The sequence below is a fragment of the Mandrillus leucophaeus genome, unplaced genomic scaffold (assembly GCF_000951045.1).
Source record: "Mandrillus leucophaeus isolate KB7577 unplaced genomic scaffold, Mleu.le_1.0 Scaffold68, whole genome shotgun sequence".
Taxonomy (NCBI): Eukaryota; Metazoa; Chordata; class Mammalia; order Primates; family Cercopithecidae; genus Mandrillus; species Mandrillus leucophaeus.
The window spans coordinates 4,418,275-4,434,679 of NW_012107363.1; the positions used below are offsets into that span (position 1 = coordinate 4,418,275).

Genomic DNA, 16,405 nt, shown 5'->3' on the forward strand with positions numbered 1-16,405 from the left:
CACGCGTGCCGCCCTCACACAACACGGCTCTCTCACACACACACCACCCTCACACACACGCCCCGCCCTCACCCGCCGCCCTCACACACACACCGCCCTCTCACACGCGCTGCCCTCACACACGTCGCCCTCTCACCCACGCCCTCTCACAGCCCCCACTTCCCGAATGGAGACTTACCTCCTTTTTGTCATGTGCAGGAACATGATTAAAATATTCACAGGCCTGCCAGAATAAAATGTTTTCTTCACTGAATTCTTTCCTTAGAAAATCCTAAGAAAGATACCATTTATTAACATTGACACACGGTCCTCCTTTTTCTTACTTCCCTTCTACAGAAACCATGGGGTCATAGGCTGCTCAGTGAGCTGCCCGAGGGCCTGGAGAGAGAAAGCTCATTGCTGCCCAGCACTTTAGGGAACCGCGCTGCCGCTTCCAGCTCTTTCCCCAGAAGCAGAACATTTCTTTGAAGAGCTGAAAGCAGGCACCTGGCTTCTCAACGCACATAGGAAGCTCCAGTGCAGCAGGCTGCAGAGACCCCGGTGGAGCGCGGGAGGGCCAGGGACTCTCCCTGGGGACAGAACCAGGGGCAGGATCCAACCCACCCTCCTCTGAGCTCTTGAGAGGGTGGCGGTCCAGGGAGGGGAGGCCCTTGCCACGGGCCTGCTCAGAGCCCGCAGGGTGCCGCTGTCTCTAGGGTAGCCCGCGGATCCTGCTCGGTAGTCTCTGCAGAGCACAGACTGCTCCGCTGGCCCTGGCTCTTCCCTACTCACAGAGAAGTAGCGGACACCGACGGGGTCCTGCAGCAGGCGCTCGAAGGACACGGCCCAGCTGGCGACCCTCCTCTCACGCAGGCGCCGGCAGCTCTGCACGCTGGGGAGGCTGGCATTGCTGCTCAGGCTGTTGTTGCTGACGCAGTCCTTCAGGTCGGCGCCCGTCAACTCTGCGGGACCAGTACAGACAGCACCTGCACCCCTGCCCTCCGCCCCGGCCCAGCGAGCGCTCTGCCTTCCCATGGGAGACCCTGGGACATGCAGCAAGCTCTGTCCCAACACCCATTCAGTCAACAACCATGCACGGCACAACTACCACCTGCCAGTGCATTCTACACACAGGGATGGAGCAGGGAACAAAACACAGACTCCAACCTTGAGCGGCTGCACATGTGTGTGCACAAGCACACAATTCACATGTGCATACCCACACAACACCCTTGCACGACACTCATACGCTCACACGTGCACACTCACCCAAACAAACTACAGCCACAGGGTTGAACAAGAAAAGCAACTAACCTTACACAGAAACATGCACACGCAGAGCACTAAGACCATCATGGCAACGAGGCGTTTCCCAGACTTGCTAGAGCAAAAGCAACTGGGCGCAGGGCACCGTGTATGCCACGTGTGTTATGTCCTGACCCACGGTGCCCTTGGGGACGAGTGTGCAGTCTAGGGGGGCACGAGGCTCACCTTCCGCACACGGAGCCCACACACCCGTGACTGCGCACCGCTCCACATGTGGCTCCTTCTCAACACGAAACGCTCAGGCACAGTGTCCAGAGCTAAGCCCTCAGACACGCGTGTCGGCTCAGCGGCTCATTACAGGCAACCTGACGTAGGATATGGCACAGCACGCATCCCAGGACACCAGATCCTGCCTGACTTGTCTGCAAAATGGCCCTCAGTGGTCTTTGGTTCCCAGTATCTCCTGAGCTCTTGAATAAAGAGAAGGGAGGTCCCCAGGAAATCCCTGTTCATCACCCTCGTCCACCAGACACGAGCAGTGTGGGGGCACCCCATCCCTCCTGACGCGAGCAGTGTGGGGGCACCCCGTCCCTCCTGACGCGAGCAGTGTGGGGGCACCCCTGTCCCTGAGTGGGCAACCTGGCCTGAGCCCAAGAAGAAGGGATGTGGCCAGTGTGAGCCCAGCTTCAGGAGCCGCTGCCCACTCTGCTGGAGCACAAGTGCTTCCTCTGTGAGCACAGGGTATCCCACACAGGGCTGTCCTTAGCCTGCAGCTGAGCCACGCCCTGCTGACCACAGATGACGTGTGACAAGGTGGCCACTACACCTGCGTTGTTAGGAGGCCCTGGGTTTCGGGCTTGGTTTTCTGCCGCAGCGTTAAGGAACGCAGCAGACGGACAGAGCAGCCTCACAGAACGTTGTCAGCAGCATAATAAAATACGCCATGCTCCCCTCCTGCTCCTTCACCAGCCTCCTGTGGCACAGTGAGCAGGACAAACTGCCCAGGCTGGCATTGCCGTAAAGTCAAGGCCACAGGACTGATCCCACTGGATGAGTTGATGGGCTCCAGCTCCAGGCCAGCAATTAGAACACATCTTATCAGCAGCAAGGGACCAGAGGTAGAAAGAGACCAGGAAGGGGGCAGTCACGCAGCATCAACTCCTCTCAGGGGCAGAAGTGACACTAAACCTTATGGATTCAGCCCAGTGTGCAGATGTGCTCTAGGCGACAGGCAGAGGCCTGGCCAGAGGCTTCCAAGGAGGCCACAGTGTGGGCCCCGCTAAACCAGAGAAAAGTGGAGCCCTAGGGCCCAGGAGACAAAACCAGGGATTTGATCCAACAGTGTCCCTCATGGTCAGCATGGCAGCCAGAGGCTACACTCGGCAGGAGTCATTCAAAGTGCAAGGAGCATTTAGATTAAAAAAGAAAATGTTAAAGAATAATCAAATAATTTAAACTGCTATAGAAAAAAATTAAAAGAAGACTGAAAGGAAGTTCTCTGATAGGATCGGAAACACACAGTGTTAACGTTTCCTTGAATCCACCATGCTGTTGATCTGCTATTTGTGAGATCACATGTGTGATCGCAGTGGCAGCCAGCATGCACTGAAGACCCACAGGCCTGCAGCTGGGGCTCACCCGGAAGCCCTGACTCTGAGCTGCGGGGGAACTGGGGCTCACCTGGAAGCCCTGACTCCAAGCTGTGGTGGAAGGGGCGGCACGCACGGCGAGAGGATGCGTACTGGCACTCACATTCAGGACAGGGCGGCCAAGCCAGGAGCCCTGGGGCCAAGGACATAAGGACAGGGGCCATGTGAGGCTCCCTCTGCACCCAGCACCTCTGCCACCATGTCGACAGAACTGTCTGGAAATGCCTTGCTTAAAGAATCCCAACATCCAAGACTTCCCCATGTGGCAAGTGCCCCGTTCTGCATGTAAGCCAGGTGTGAAACTCTCAGGCATACACTCACTTGCACACTCACTCTCTCTGGGGCAGGGGTCCTGGGAGGGGGCCAACTCTTTGTGCTTGCCTAGTATCCTGTCACCAGGGAACTGAGGAGCAAAACATCACAGGCAGGAATTCTCCCTAAACGGACATACCACGCCGACACTTGCCTATGGGTGTCTTGTTAGAACCACACAAGTGGAGTGTGAAAGCTCCTGCGGAAAGTTATGCAGGAAACGAGGGGAACAAACGAGATGAGCAAGACGCCAGGCCAGGCCAACCTAACACGAGAGCACAGACAGACCACAATCCTGAACACGTAGGGCCAGGCGGGCCTAACACGAGAGCACACACAGACCACAATCCTGAACACGCAGGGCCAGGCCAACCTAACACGAGAGCACACACAGACCACAATCTTGAACACGTAGGGCCAGGCGGGCCTAACACGAGAACACACACAGACCACAATCCCGAATTCACAAGGGACAGCATCGGTATCACCCTCGGGAAACAACAGAGTACAGAAACAGACCCTGAGTGTCTAAGTCACAATCAGGGTAGTGGGTGGGGTGCGCAGGGAAGATGACCTCTGAAAAACTATCTAGTTGGATCTCTTCCTTCCAGCACACAGTGAAACAAATCCCAATGAATCAAAGATTTAAGTGCAAATCATAGAAATACCAGAAGAAAATGGGGGATAATTTTTTAAAACATTGAAGTGAGGAAAGCCTCCGGAAGGAAGACATGAAGCCCAGAGCCACGAAGGCAACACTGATACGGTGTACGGCACAGAGGCGCAAATCTCGATAGGGAAAAGCACCATAAGCCAAGTCCCCAGATAGGAAACTGTGGGGCACTGGCAATACGTCACACAGGTGGCGGGCGGGCTCCCCCTTCTACATTAGAGCACCTACACGCCAAGAAAACCATCAATAAGCCAAAAGGAAAACAGAAGGGTACAGGCGGCCACCAAATAGGAGGAGGCCCCTGGACACTCGTAGGTGCACCGGCCTGGTCACAGAACACCAGCCATGAGCCTAAGCCTCAGGCTGTTTGTAGCCATCCTCCTGACCAAGATCACAATGGCAGCGAAGTCTGAGCCAAGAGGCACCTTCTGCACTGCTGGGAGGAGCAAACGCAGATCAACCCCTCTGATGATACTGATCAAAACATAAAGTATAAATGCCCAGAGCCAGCTACTGCTGCTGGAGTGCACTTCGTTCATCAGCCACAGTGAAGTTGTAGGACCTCCTGCCCGGTGCTGGGAGATGGAAGACCAGAGCTGGCTGGTCGGCCCGGTGGCACGCCCTGCGTCAGAAACAGCCTTGGGTGCCGATTCTATTCTGTGTACATTCCAGCGCATGGGCACATACTACCTACTTAAAAAATAAGATCATGCAGGCTGGACGATCACTTGAGGCCAAGAGTTTGAGACCAGCCTGGGCAACATAGCAAGACCCTATCTCCACAGAAAATGAAAATAAATTAAAAATTAGCTGGGCAGGATAGCACGCACCTCTGGTCCCAGCTATTCCAGAGGATGGCTTGAGCCCAGAATTTGAGGCAGCAGTGTTGCTAACCTTGCCATATTTTATGCTGACAAATGAGGCAATCCTCATGAATGAAGTTTCTGCATTATGAGCACCAAGACATTTTTCCTCCAGCTTTTTTTTCCTGAGACAGTAAAGGCTGGCTGAGAACTGAGGCAGAAACAGAAGTTAACTGGCCTCCGGGGAGTAAGGGAGAGCTTCCATGACAGGACAAGACATGCTGAGCCGGGCAGAGCAGAGAGCCAGCGTGGAGCAGCACGAAGTTAACCTTGGGGGACAGTGATGAGCAAGGGACTGCAGGGTCTCTCTGGCTGCCTGGAGGGTGGCCTGGAGGCTGCCTGGGCGAGGCCCAGCTGAGGGGCCCTGGGAAGAACCAGGACGGGAAGACGGGAGGCAGAAAGGAGGCTGCCCCACTGCACGCTGCAGCCAGCACAGCTCAAGCCCCAATGGGTGCTGACGCTTTTGCTCCTCGAACAAAAGGTGTTTCGATTCCAACACACAAGCACAGTGACGTGAACCATCTGCCTCCTGTGCCGCTGGTGGAGGGGAGATGGGCCTCTCCCTGGTACCACGTGGAAGTCCCACGCCAGCCCCTGGGCCCACCTCCCGTTCCCTGGCCGCTCCCTAGGCCCTGCTGCCTCCCTCAGCAACGGGGCCAGCTACCCAAAGGGCTGCTCTCCCTGTTCCCGTGCTGGTGTATTTGTGGAATGAATGAATGAATGGTGATTGATATAAATTCTGCATGAAAGATGACTGGTGTATTGACTAACATCATGTTCAAAAGCTTTAGCAGACACTAATTATTTTCTAAGACTCACAAATCAATAATTGACTCTTTAAAAGTCTAATCAAGAAAGAAACACGAATGTATTTTAAACAGCAAATGATGACCTGTCTGGTGTGCTCGGCTCCACTGTGCCAGGTGTGCCCACCCAGTGAATCTGCATTCCCTCCCTGGTGTGCTCCTGCTCCTGCCCTTTGGGTCCTGCAGAGGCAGATGCTGTGTACAGGAACCCACATGGCAGACCCTCCAGAGAGAGCACAGCCTCGGGTACAGAGGAGTACGGCAGAAAGCAGACGCAGGCATGGCTTGGGGGCGGTGTGGGTGCCAGACTCTCTCCTGGGCCTGCTCAAGTGAGAGTTGCTTTCGTGCAAATTAACCATTTCCAAGGAAGGGAGAAAGGCTGCAGTCCTTGCTCTCCTCTGGCATTGCAAAGACAGGGGGTATGACCTTGCCAATTGCTCCCTGCACTGCTGGGGGTGAGAGCCACACCCCCTTCACACAATCTCATTTTGTAGCTTTGTGCTGACACAGGAATTGTGCTCCAGCAATTCCTCCCTGTGTGAGGGGGGCCTCAGCTCAAGCATGGGAGCCTGGAGAGTGGAGGAAGCAGACACATTACCTGGAGGAGCCAGAAAGAGAAGCTTCTGGGCCATAGCCCTGGTTGCCCACACCACCCCTGTCTAAGGATCAGGGCAGAAAATTCATGACCCAGCTCTTCAGCTTCTCAAGGGCACGGACAGGACCTGCTGGGCACATGGACCTTCCTAAGTCCGGCACTGAGTCCAGCCATTCGCAAAGGACACTGGTATCTCCAGCAACACACACGTTTTTCAACAACTGGCTACCAGAAAACGTCCACCCAGAATTCTTGTAATCATAAGCTCTCCTGGTGAGTTTTTATGATTCCATTTGGACAAAATTCGTGCAGGTGACTTGCGGAGGAACACAGCAGAGCCAGGTGCGACTGCAGAGCCCCGTGAGCACCATTTTTCTTTGCGACGCGGCTCCACACACACGGAAAGTCGCCTCCTCTCTGACATCCACTTTCAATTATGGATCTCACGACTCACTTCCATGTGCTCTGGAGCTGTTCTTGTCACGTGGAAAATAGTGCACAGTCACAGGCCTGACCGTGAACCCTGAGCAGCACTCGCCTAAAATGAAATTCCTTGCAAAAGCCACCATTCTGACCTGAGCTCCAAGGCCAGAAGGCGAGGACACCACCACGTCCGTAACTCACGGGCCGGCTTGCAGTGGCCTGCCTGATTCTCCGGTGCTAAGCACGTGAGTCAAACCCACAGCTGTGATCTAAGTCAAAGAAGAAAAGACATCCACAAAACACACCCCGCATCCCAACACCACTTTAGGGAACATGGTCCAGTTCATGGTATTGTTGTGGGGTTTTTTTCTTTCCGTTGACCCATCTGAGTCAAAGAAATGCTTTCCTGGAGAAAGAGAGTTTGAAGTCTGTTCAGATTTGCTGCTGACTGGAAAAGCCGCCACATTTACACTAGTGGGTCAAACATGTAGGTTACGTTACACATTTTAATACCGTAAGATTAAAAGTTAGCAGTTAGTTCTGTAACACACGGCCTGGGCCCATGATCATCTCATCCAAACCATAACCTCAAACACTCCGACTGTTTAAGTCACAACTCCAAGTCAGATCAGGGAACGCGTCACTGCACAGGCACCCCATGGGCCCCTCACCCCCGACACAATCCCGCTGCGGCAAACATACCTGAAGACCACACAAGTCAGTGTGCCCCTGACAACGCGACAAGGTACGCAGACGGGGACAAGGGACTTTACCTGGGTAGAGCTGATAAGAGCCACTGTGATGCCACTTAACCAAATACTTCCAACCATGCACTGCAAACCACCCCTCTGAGTCCATACCAGGGTCAGCCGGCAGAGCCCGGGCAGCCCCGAGCAAAGGCCTGGGCCCCACAAAGGGACATTGTTCCTGAGCTCACACTCCCAGGAGGGCAAATTATTGCAGTTTCTCCCGCGATCCCAGCACACGGCTGACAAAGACGGCTCTGCCCTGCCTGCGCTCAGGCTCATGGATGGGAAGCCAACAGGAGACGCTGCACGAAGCCTTGCCGAAGACTCATGCATAATTCACAGCAGCCCCTCAGCTGCCGCCGCCACAGAGCCTGAATTATTGAAGGCGGGCAGAGCACAGCTAGGTAACTGCGCACGCGGCGTAAACACTGCAGACGGAACCCCGGCCTCCCAACACGCTACTCCACTTCAGCAATTCCTCTCTTATTAAACCAGCAATGGCAAAGAAAAAAAAAGTACTTGTAGGCTTTTTGTATAGTTTTTAAGTCTTATTTCCATATGTACTTAAATTAAACATTTTTTAGTCCCATAAATATAAAACCTATCTTTTTAATAAGCAGGTGATCACTCAAACACTCAAACTTAGTGTTACCAGGAATATGTATTTAGTTAGGAAATAATCAACTATACCAAACTGGACCACCTGTGAACCATAAGGAACATTTTTACATCCAAGCAAAATATGCCAACTCGCAGATATTTCTGAAAAACCTGTGGGCATCCTGGAGGCAGCCTGCCCACCGCATGGGGTGGTCCCTTTCCGGGGTGGGGTGCCACGCCCACCTCTGTTCCTCCTGCCCACAGGCCGAGCAGGGCCTGATCTCTGAGGGGATCTCCTGGGTCATCAAGGGTTAGGAAATGTCCACTAACACCACAGGTGAGGCCCAGCAATGTTCCCTGGGGAGAGCGGGTGACACACAGTCTCTGTTTTTCTAGGACACTGCAGTCTCTGCAGTTAGGACAGAAGCGGCCTCCGATAGCAACTGCAGGAATGGGCATGGCCATCCCACTGACACTTCATTACACAAAGCTGGTGGTGGGCAGGGTTTGGCTGGAGGCGCCATTTGCTGACCCCATCTACTGACTCCTGGATGGACACTGCCGCATAAGCAGCTCTAACTTGATGGCAGCTCCACTAAAAAGGCATCAAATCAAGCTCAACATTTTCTGAGAAAAACGTTCCGAAAGGCTGTAGAAGGTGGAGCTTGGCCTCATCTGGCCCACCCTTCCATCACGTGCTTCTTGGCCTCCAGTTTCTGAGGCACAGGAAGCCCTTCTCCACCGCTCACAGGGCGGCCCAGGCAGGAGGCGTGGGTGCAGGCTCTGAGCCCGCCCGGCCTGAGTTCTGAGCTCCTTTCTGGCTGGTCACCTCAGCGGGGCCCCACAGTCCTGCGGGCCTCAGTCCGCGTGTCCATCTGCGGCTGGCAGGGGCTTGCAGGGCTGTTGTGAGGACCAGGGGAATGAAGATGGGCGAGTGGCCAAAGCTCAGATGTAGGCGCTGTTAGTGCAGCTAAATGTGCTTACAGGGGAGCCGGGATATATAAGCACCGAGATGCCACAGGAACCCTTTGTTCACACTCAAACCACCCCTTTCCTAGGCAATGTGTGCCATCCTTTTTGGGGGGCAACTTTTTATTCTGAAATAATTTCAAACTTGCAGAAAAATTATAAGGATAGTAAAAGAGACTCCCATATCCATTTGCCCCGATTCACCAAACGTCTGCATTCTTCCAGCTTGCTGTACCATCCTGTCTCTCTCCTTTCCGCCCATTCTCCCTTCCTCTAAACATGTTCACACCCGCACACACACAACCTTTCTCCAGACTATCTGAGATTAAGTTGGAGACAGCGTGCCTCTTTGCCCCCAAACACGTCACTGTAGATTTCCTAAGAACGTGGACATTCTCTTTCATAACCAAGTACCAACATCGAAATCAGGAAATTTAACAAGCCATCTTCCAGTTTCATTGATCCTAATCTTTTCAGCTCTTTTCCCCAGAGCAGGGCGGAACTACTCAGGGTGACTGCTGCCGTGTGTCTGCAGTCTCCTTCCATCTGGAATATTCCCCGGCCTCTCTGTGGTTCCCACCCTGACGGAGGTCGGTTATTTTTAAGACTGTCCCTCGGTTTGGGCTCTGCTGTTTCTTTGTGACTGGCTGGAATGCCCCGGAAGCCATGTGGTGTCCCTCTGGGATCTCCTCTGAGGAGGCATGTGGTGTCAGTTTACTGCAGGGTGGGTGATGTTGGCTCTCACCATGTGGCTGGGGCACCACGTTTGTCCACTGTCGTTTCTAGGGTTCCCTGGTGATAATAAGCTTCGTGTGGAACTACTCTGAGGCTCTGTAAGAGTCTTGCTTTGCATCAAGCCTGAGTCCACAACTTCAGCACCCTCTGGTGATTTCCTGATACACTGTTCAGCCGTATTCTGCTCTAAGAGACCCCCTCCTGTTACTACAAAGTCATTTATCTGTGTTAGTGTGGACTAGCTGGGTTTTTATTTTAGTCCATGGCTCATACCCCATGAATACCTTTCTTTTTTGGAAGCTCACTCCCTCCTTCAGGCTGGCACCTATATCCCGCTCATGTGTCCTCATCATGCCTTAAGCACTGCCTTATTTTCTGGTGTAAAAAGAAAATAAAAGCGAAGCTCCAGCTTCATCCTGTGTTTTCCCCACTGCAGCCCAGGAATTAGTCTTTGCTCCACAGAGCCTGACTCCCTCTAAAGAAAAGAGGTATTAGACACCAAAATCTGGATATGCGAGTGCTCACTGCTGCTAGGGTTTCCCTGCCTCCAGCCCCACCCCAGTGGACAGAGCTGGGAAATGTGGATGCATATGCACACACCACTATGTCTATTTTTCCATCCACACATCTCTCTATGGAAAGCCATCGGTTCATACTGATGCCTCCGACAGCAACCCAACACCCTGAGCACATCCGCACCTCCTATTCCATCTCTGTAACTCCCTGCTGGCATTGGGGAACTGGCTCCCATGAGCTCTGATATGTTTGTCCCTGTGCTCAAGCCTGGCACACACAAAAAGTAGTTTAAGAATGGCTGGCCGGGTGCGGAGGCTCAAGCCTGTAATCCCAGGACTTTGGGAGGTGGAGACGGGCGGATCACGAGGTCAGGAGATTGAGACCACCCTGGCTAACACGGTGAAACTCCGTCTCTACTAAAAAATACAAAAAAAAACTAGCCGGGCAAGGTGGCAGGCGCCTGTAGTCCCAGCTACTCCAGAGGCTGAGGCAGGAGAATGGCCTAAACCCAAGAGGCGGAGCTTACAGTGAGCTGAGATCCGGCCACCACACTCCAGCCTGGGCGACAGACCGAGACTCCATCTCAAAAAAAAAAAAAGAATGGCTGACCCACACCCCTGCACAGACAGACCTACTTACTCGCCCAGCTTAAAATCCTACCATTTACTGTTTAAAGCCTGCACTTGATCACCAAAGTGAATTTGTTTCCCCTTCAAAACAGCCAGGCCTTGTGAAGACCTACATGTGGTCACTACAGTGGCAAAATTCAGTTTCAGGGAAAATCCCCACATGGAGACGTATGCCCCAGGACAATTCTTCTGTCTCTGGCTGCCGTGACGTGATTGATCACATGGCTTGAGTATGTCTGTGCCTTGGTTTTCTCATGGAAGAGAACTAATCTTTGCAAGGCTTGGGGCAAGGATAGATGAAGGAGCTTACACCACATATCTAAATGCTGGGAAATTATAACAAAGGCTAACACATTGTTAAATAAGCTATATTCCATCTTGCTTCCCTCCAACAACCTGGAAGGCCAGGTTTAATTTAGAATTCTGGAACCTGCCTAAGTTCTGCACAGAAGTGTGGTAGAGCAGGGAGGGCTGCCACAGCCCACAGCCCCCTCCTCACTCCCTTAGCTTCACACCTCAGCCTCATACTCTTCAGTTTTGTATCCAAGTTTTGTCACATCAATAACCCTCTTTGGGCCTCAGAGTATCTATTTCATTCCCCAGTTATGAACTGGGAGATGCTTTTCAAACTTAAAGCAATGAGGCCTTTCCTCCCAGAGAAATCTTATGGGACTCCCTGTGAGAGGCTGGCTTGCGGAGGAAGGAGGACATTTGGGGCGAGAACACGTAGGGTAGGCTCAGGCCCCTTCTCTGCTTCAAGCAGCACAGGCTGTGGAGGCCGACCCGGCTCTGCATCTCAGCAAAAGCCTGCCACAACTGCAGAGCCTGCTGAGGGTTAGAAAACAGGAATTTGGAAAAGCACCTCCTCAGAAAAGAGTTTACATGCTATCGATCTCAGTCAATCAGCCCATTTTACAGATGAAGCTGCTGAGGTCCAAAACATTCTATGACCTGCCTGGGCTGACATCAGTGACTGTGCTGGGCCCAGACTCCGCATTCTCCATGGTGAGGTCAAAGGGTCCCCATCAGCACTTCCTGGGCTCACAGGGAGTCTGACCCCCACAGCCGGACCTCAGAGGTCTGCAGCCAGCCCTGCAGAGGAGCTACCATGCCTGGCAGGTCTCATGGACCCCTCAAGGTATGGTGTACTTTGGTGTACTTTCCATTACCTCAAAGGGCCAGAAGAAACGTGTGCCCAAACAGTAGAAATCTGAATTCTGGGTCTTTCCTGGAGTCAGTACTAGAAACTTGTGATTTATAACTATTCTGGCAGAGCCCAGCAAAACAAAATCTCTACGTCTGAAGTGACACCAAGTCCTTCTGGAGAGTGAAATGCCAACAGGCGGGGGTGAGATGCTGCCGGAGCCCATGAGGCCATGCGAGTGAGCAGAGCGGCTCCTGTGAAGGTCAGTGTGGGAAGTGTTAGGCGATGTGCAAAGACAAGTGAATTTTGTCACTTGTCACTCTGAATTTTTAGGATTCTAGGCTTAGAGCTACCAACTATGACCATAAGTAGTTGGTGGACTAGAGGTCACATCTGACCACAGGGAGCCCTCAGGACGCTCCGAGAAAAGACACAGAACATTTTTCAAAAATCAGTCCTAACTGACTTCATTTATTATGCTTACTTGAGCTGAAAAAACTTCACATTACTCATTTAGTGGTTAATTCTTTTGTGAAACTGATTTACTTCATTTTGATGAATAAAATATTTATACGTTGTAAAGACTTTCTTCTTCCATTCTTGTGCCAGTGACCACACAGGAAGTTCAGACCTCCTGGCTGTGGCTTGGCCCCACCAGAGGACGCCACCCAATGCAGAGGACGCCACCCAATGCAGAAGCCCAAGGGCCCCAAATGCTGACCTCATGAGGAAGACTCAAAAGTGGTCCCAAACCCTTCCCTCAAGCCAAAGTGGGGCCACCCACACAGAAAACTGAGGACACAGTCCTGAGGCCCTGTGCTTCAACTTAGAGTCCAGGGATGGAGATGACGAAAGGGCAACCTCCCCAGCAGGACTGAGGTCAGAGGACCAGGCTTCAGGGAAGGAGAAGGGGGCTGAGTGTGTAAAATCCTAAAGGATTTGTGACATTTAGAGGCCACCCCCATAAGCCAAAAAGAGGTAACACAAGACAAGGAAAAAAGGGCTACTCTACACGTCAGGGGCAGATGGTGGATGCTTCAGCCATGGTGGCCATATAGATGGGATTTGCTGGGACTGTGATGACTTCACATAATTTTAACAATAAATGTCATATGTTAGATGGAAAACTAAGCACAATGCAACGTTTGTACCTTTTATATGACTTCTGACATAAAACAAACTTAAAAAGTCATTAGTCCTCAACTGGGGTTCCAAAAATCTGGTCACCATGCTGGTCCCATGTCCACTGGCCCAGGGAGGTGTGCAGCGCTCACGGGCTCCAGGGCCTGCTGCCTGTGCTCTGGCCCCTTCCCAAGGGTGGAGCTAGGGCTCGAGGGGCCACCTCTGGAGACTGTTCCTCCTTGCTGACTGTGAGAGGCTCTGCAAAGCCCTGGACTTTTACGCAGCAGCAGACTAGGCTGAGGCAGGGCTCTGCTCCATGGGGAACCCAGCCATTCGGCCCATTCTCTTCCTAAAACCAGGTGGGCAAGTTTAAGGTGAGCATGCGGTAAACGAGGCCACTGCCTCCTGCTCACAGTTCACAGGTGCTGACGGGATGTCTGCTCTATGGCAAGCTATGTTCTAGGAGATGGATCCCCAGCCTGGTGTTACCTAGCCCACAATGTGCTGGTTCACAGTGTGGTTCCAGAGTTACACTGTTTGGATGTGACTCAGAGCTCTGCTCCTTCCTTGCTGGGCAAGACACTCCACCCCTCTGTAAAACCGCAGTTAAAAACAGTGCTCTGACTTCACAGGGATAGCGTGAGAACTCTCCTCCTTACCAAGGAACTTACGAGTTACTACCTTTCCTATAAAGCTGGGATAATAACTATGAATAGATGCTGACATGATAGGAACACTGTGACAAACAGTGCAAGGCACATCCTAGGCATCCAACAACATTGTCTGACTAAGTGGACCGCCTGTCCCAAATAACAGCTAATGAGAGACTACAGGCTGAACAGGATATCAACTGACATTATAATGCACAATTCATACAATATTTTCTTCCTTGAAAAAATGTAAATATAAATCTAAAATCCCTATTGAGCTTATCACCTAAAATTCTGGTCCTATACTCCTTCCCCAAAGATAATCCATCTTATTAATTTGGTGTTGGTCCGTTCAATTTTTTAAATATTTTTACCAACATACATATGCTCCCATGGAAATCATGTGTTTTGTTTAGGAAAGCCACTAGGCTTTATCTCACTTTTAAACTCTGCCAGGTTTAAAAGTTGGGCCTGGCCATGGGCTATGCTTTCAGTTTTGTATAATAGTTAGATAATAATATTATTTGCAAATAATGACTATCTTTTTTCTTCCCAAGTTTAATATTATTCTTCTTGCCATGTAGTGCTGGCCAGAATCTACAATACAATGTTAAACAGTCGCTGAGATAGAGAACATCCTTGCCTATTCCTGGTTCTAACAGGAATTCTTCTAAGATATATACTATTACTAATAGTATACACTATTATTATATGTATTCTATTAAGTATAACTTTTTTAAAAAGGAATGAGTACTTTTTCTATTCATTATTATATATATTACTAATTACTGATACTAATTAGTAATTAGTATTACTAATACTATTAGTAATTGGTAATACTAATGAGTATTTAATATTACTAATACTAATACTATTACTAATAGAATATATAAAATACTTAATAGAATACATAAATGTAATACATAAATAGAATACATAAATAGAATACATAAATACATAAATGTATTCTATTAAGTATAACTTTTTAAAAAAGGAAAGAATGCTTTTTATCGGTAATTCTATTAGATGCTCCTTTGGCCTCTAGTGTGGTAATAATATGATCTTCCTCCTTTAATCTATTAATGTAACACTATCCGTTGTTTTGTTCACCAATGTATCCCTAGTTCCTACAAGAGTTTTTTGAAGAAAAGTGAGAGCCCCCCCCAAAAATAACTGTTGAATGAATGGTGGGATGAATGGAAAATTCCCTAATGGTGAACTACCTTTGCATTTCTTGTGTAAACCAAACTTCTCAAGGATGCATTAAAAAAATGCTACTGGATTCGATTTGCTAGTATTTTATTGAGAAACTTCTACATTGACTCATAAGTGAAACTGGTGAATAATTCAATTTTCCTGTGCCATTTTTCTCCAGTATTGGTATCAGGAATATGCCAGTCTTGCAAACTGAGGTGAGAAGCTTCCCATCTTCTATGCCCTGTGTAAAGACAATATTAAGTTGGAAATGTTTGTTGCCCCTCCTTGTGGAAGATCATTCAAGCCCTGTGTACTGATGTCAGGCTGAACCATGTGTTACGGTTTGGCCAATGAATGTGAAACAGTACGGCTGGGAGCCATGACCTGACTCTGCCCTGCCGTCCTTTCCCTCTGCCACAAGGCCTGCAGTGCCCCATTTAGGAACTGCTCCAATAGCCTGGCTCCTGGAGGAAAACACTCAGAAGAAAAACAAAGCCGAACTGCAGTAGGCATGTAATGTAGTGTAAGAAATGAACTTCTGCTTTGCTAAACCCACCAGGATTTTTGGTGTTATTTGTTATTGCAATATTACTTAGCCTAAGCTGACTGATAAACTCATCTGTATATTGGTTTGGGCATGATGCCTTATGGGGAGTTTGATCTTTGACTTCCAAATCATTTTTGCCTATGTTGATTTATCTAATCACTTTCTACTTCTTCTTAGGTCAACTGTGATCATTTATATTTTCTAAAGATTGTCTAGTTAATCAAATGTACAGTACAACGTTGTTAATGGAATTGTCCTACAGTGTTACTTCTTAAGTCTCTAACTGTACTTAGGACCTGTTTTTCATTCTTGATGTTATCTTTGTCCTCTTCCTCTTTTTCTTTTTTCGTATGGATGGTGTTTTGCCCAGGCTGGCCTCAAATTCCTGGGCTCAAGCAATCCTCCTGCATCAGCCTCCCAAAGTGCTGAGATTATAGGTATAAGCCACTGTGCCTGGCCTCCCTCTTTTTCTTGATTATACTTTTGATCATACTTTTAGTTATATACTGTTTGGGTTTTTTCTACTTTGATAATTTCTGCTGTTATCTTCATTTCCTTAATCTTAATTTGCATTTCTTTTTTTCCCTACTTGTTTATGTTGAAAACTTATTTCCTATATTTTCAAACTTTTTTTCTAATATATACATTTAATGCTACAATTTTTTCGCTGAAAATCACTTGGACTATATTCTGCTGGTGATGATGTGTAGTACAGAATTATAAATGGTTCTAAATTGTATGAGAGTTTCCATTTTAATTTCTTCCTTGATGCATGGACTATTGAGAAGTATGGTTTTAAACTTTAAAATGTATGAATTCTTTTTTATTATCATTTTATGATTGACTTCTATTCAATTACGCTGCTGTCAGGAGCCACTCTCTGTATGCTATTTTTTTTAATTTGTAGCAACTGCATGTGTGGCATATTGTATGTCACAACTTTGGTAAATGTTCCATGCACTTTTGAAAAAAAAAAAGTGT

General features: G+C 49.6%; 1 protein-coding gene across 1 annotated transcript in view; it reads right to left on the reverse strand.

The window, feature by feature from the left end:
- The window catches only part of RGS12 (regulator of G-protein signaling 12), a 34,893-nt gene extending 27,254 nt beyond the window's left edge, over window positions 1-7,639 (reverse strand). The window contains exons 1-3 of the mRNA XM_012002183.1: window positions 7,340-7,639; window positions 772-941; window positions 179-271 (exon numbers count right to left, since the gene is read on the reverse strand). Coding sequence (XP_011857573.1) covers window positions 179-271; window positions 772-941; window positions 7,340-7,424 — 348 coding nt within the window. The 5' untranslated portion in view covers window positions 7,425-7,639. The remainder of the gene's footprint in view (window positions 1-178; window positions 272-771; window positions 942-7,339) is intronic.
- Between the last annotated feature and the right edge of the window lie 8,766 nt (window positions 7,640-16,405).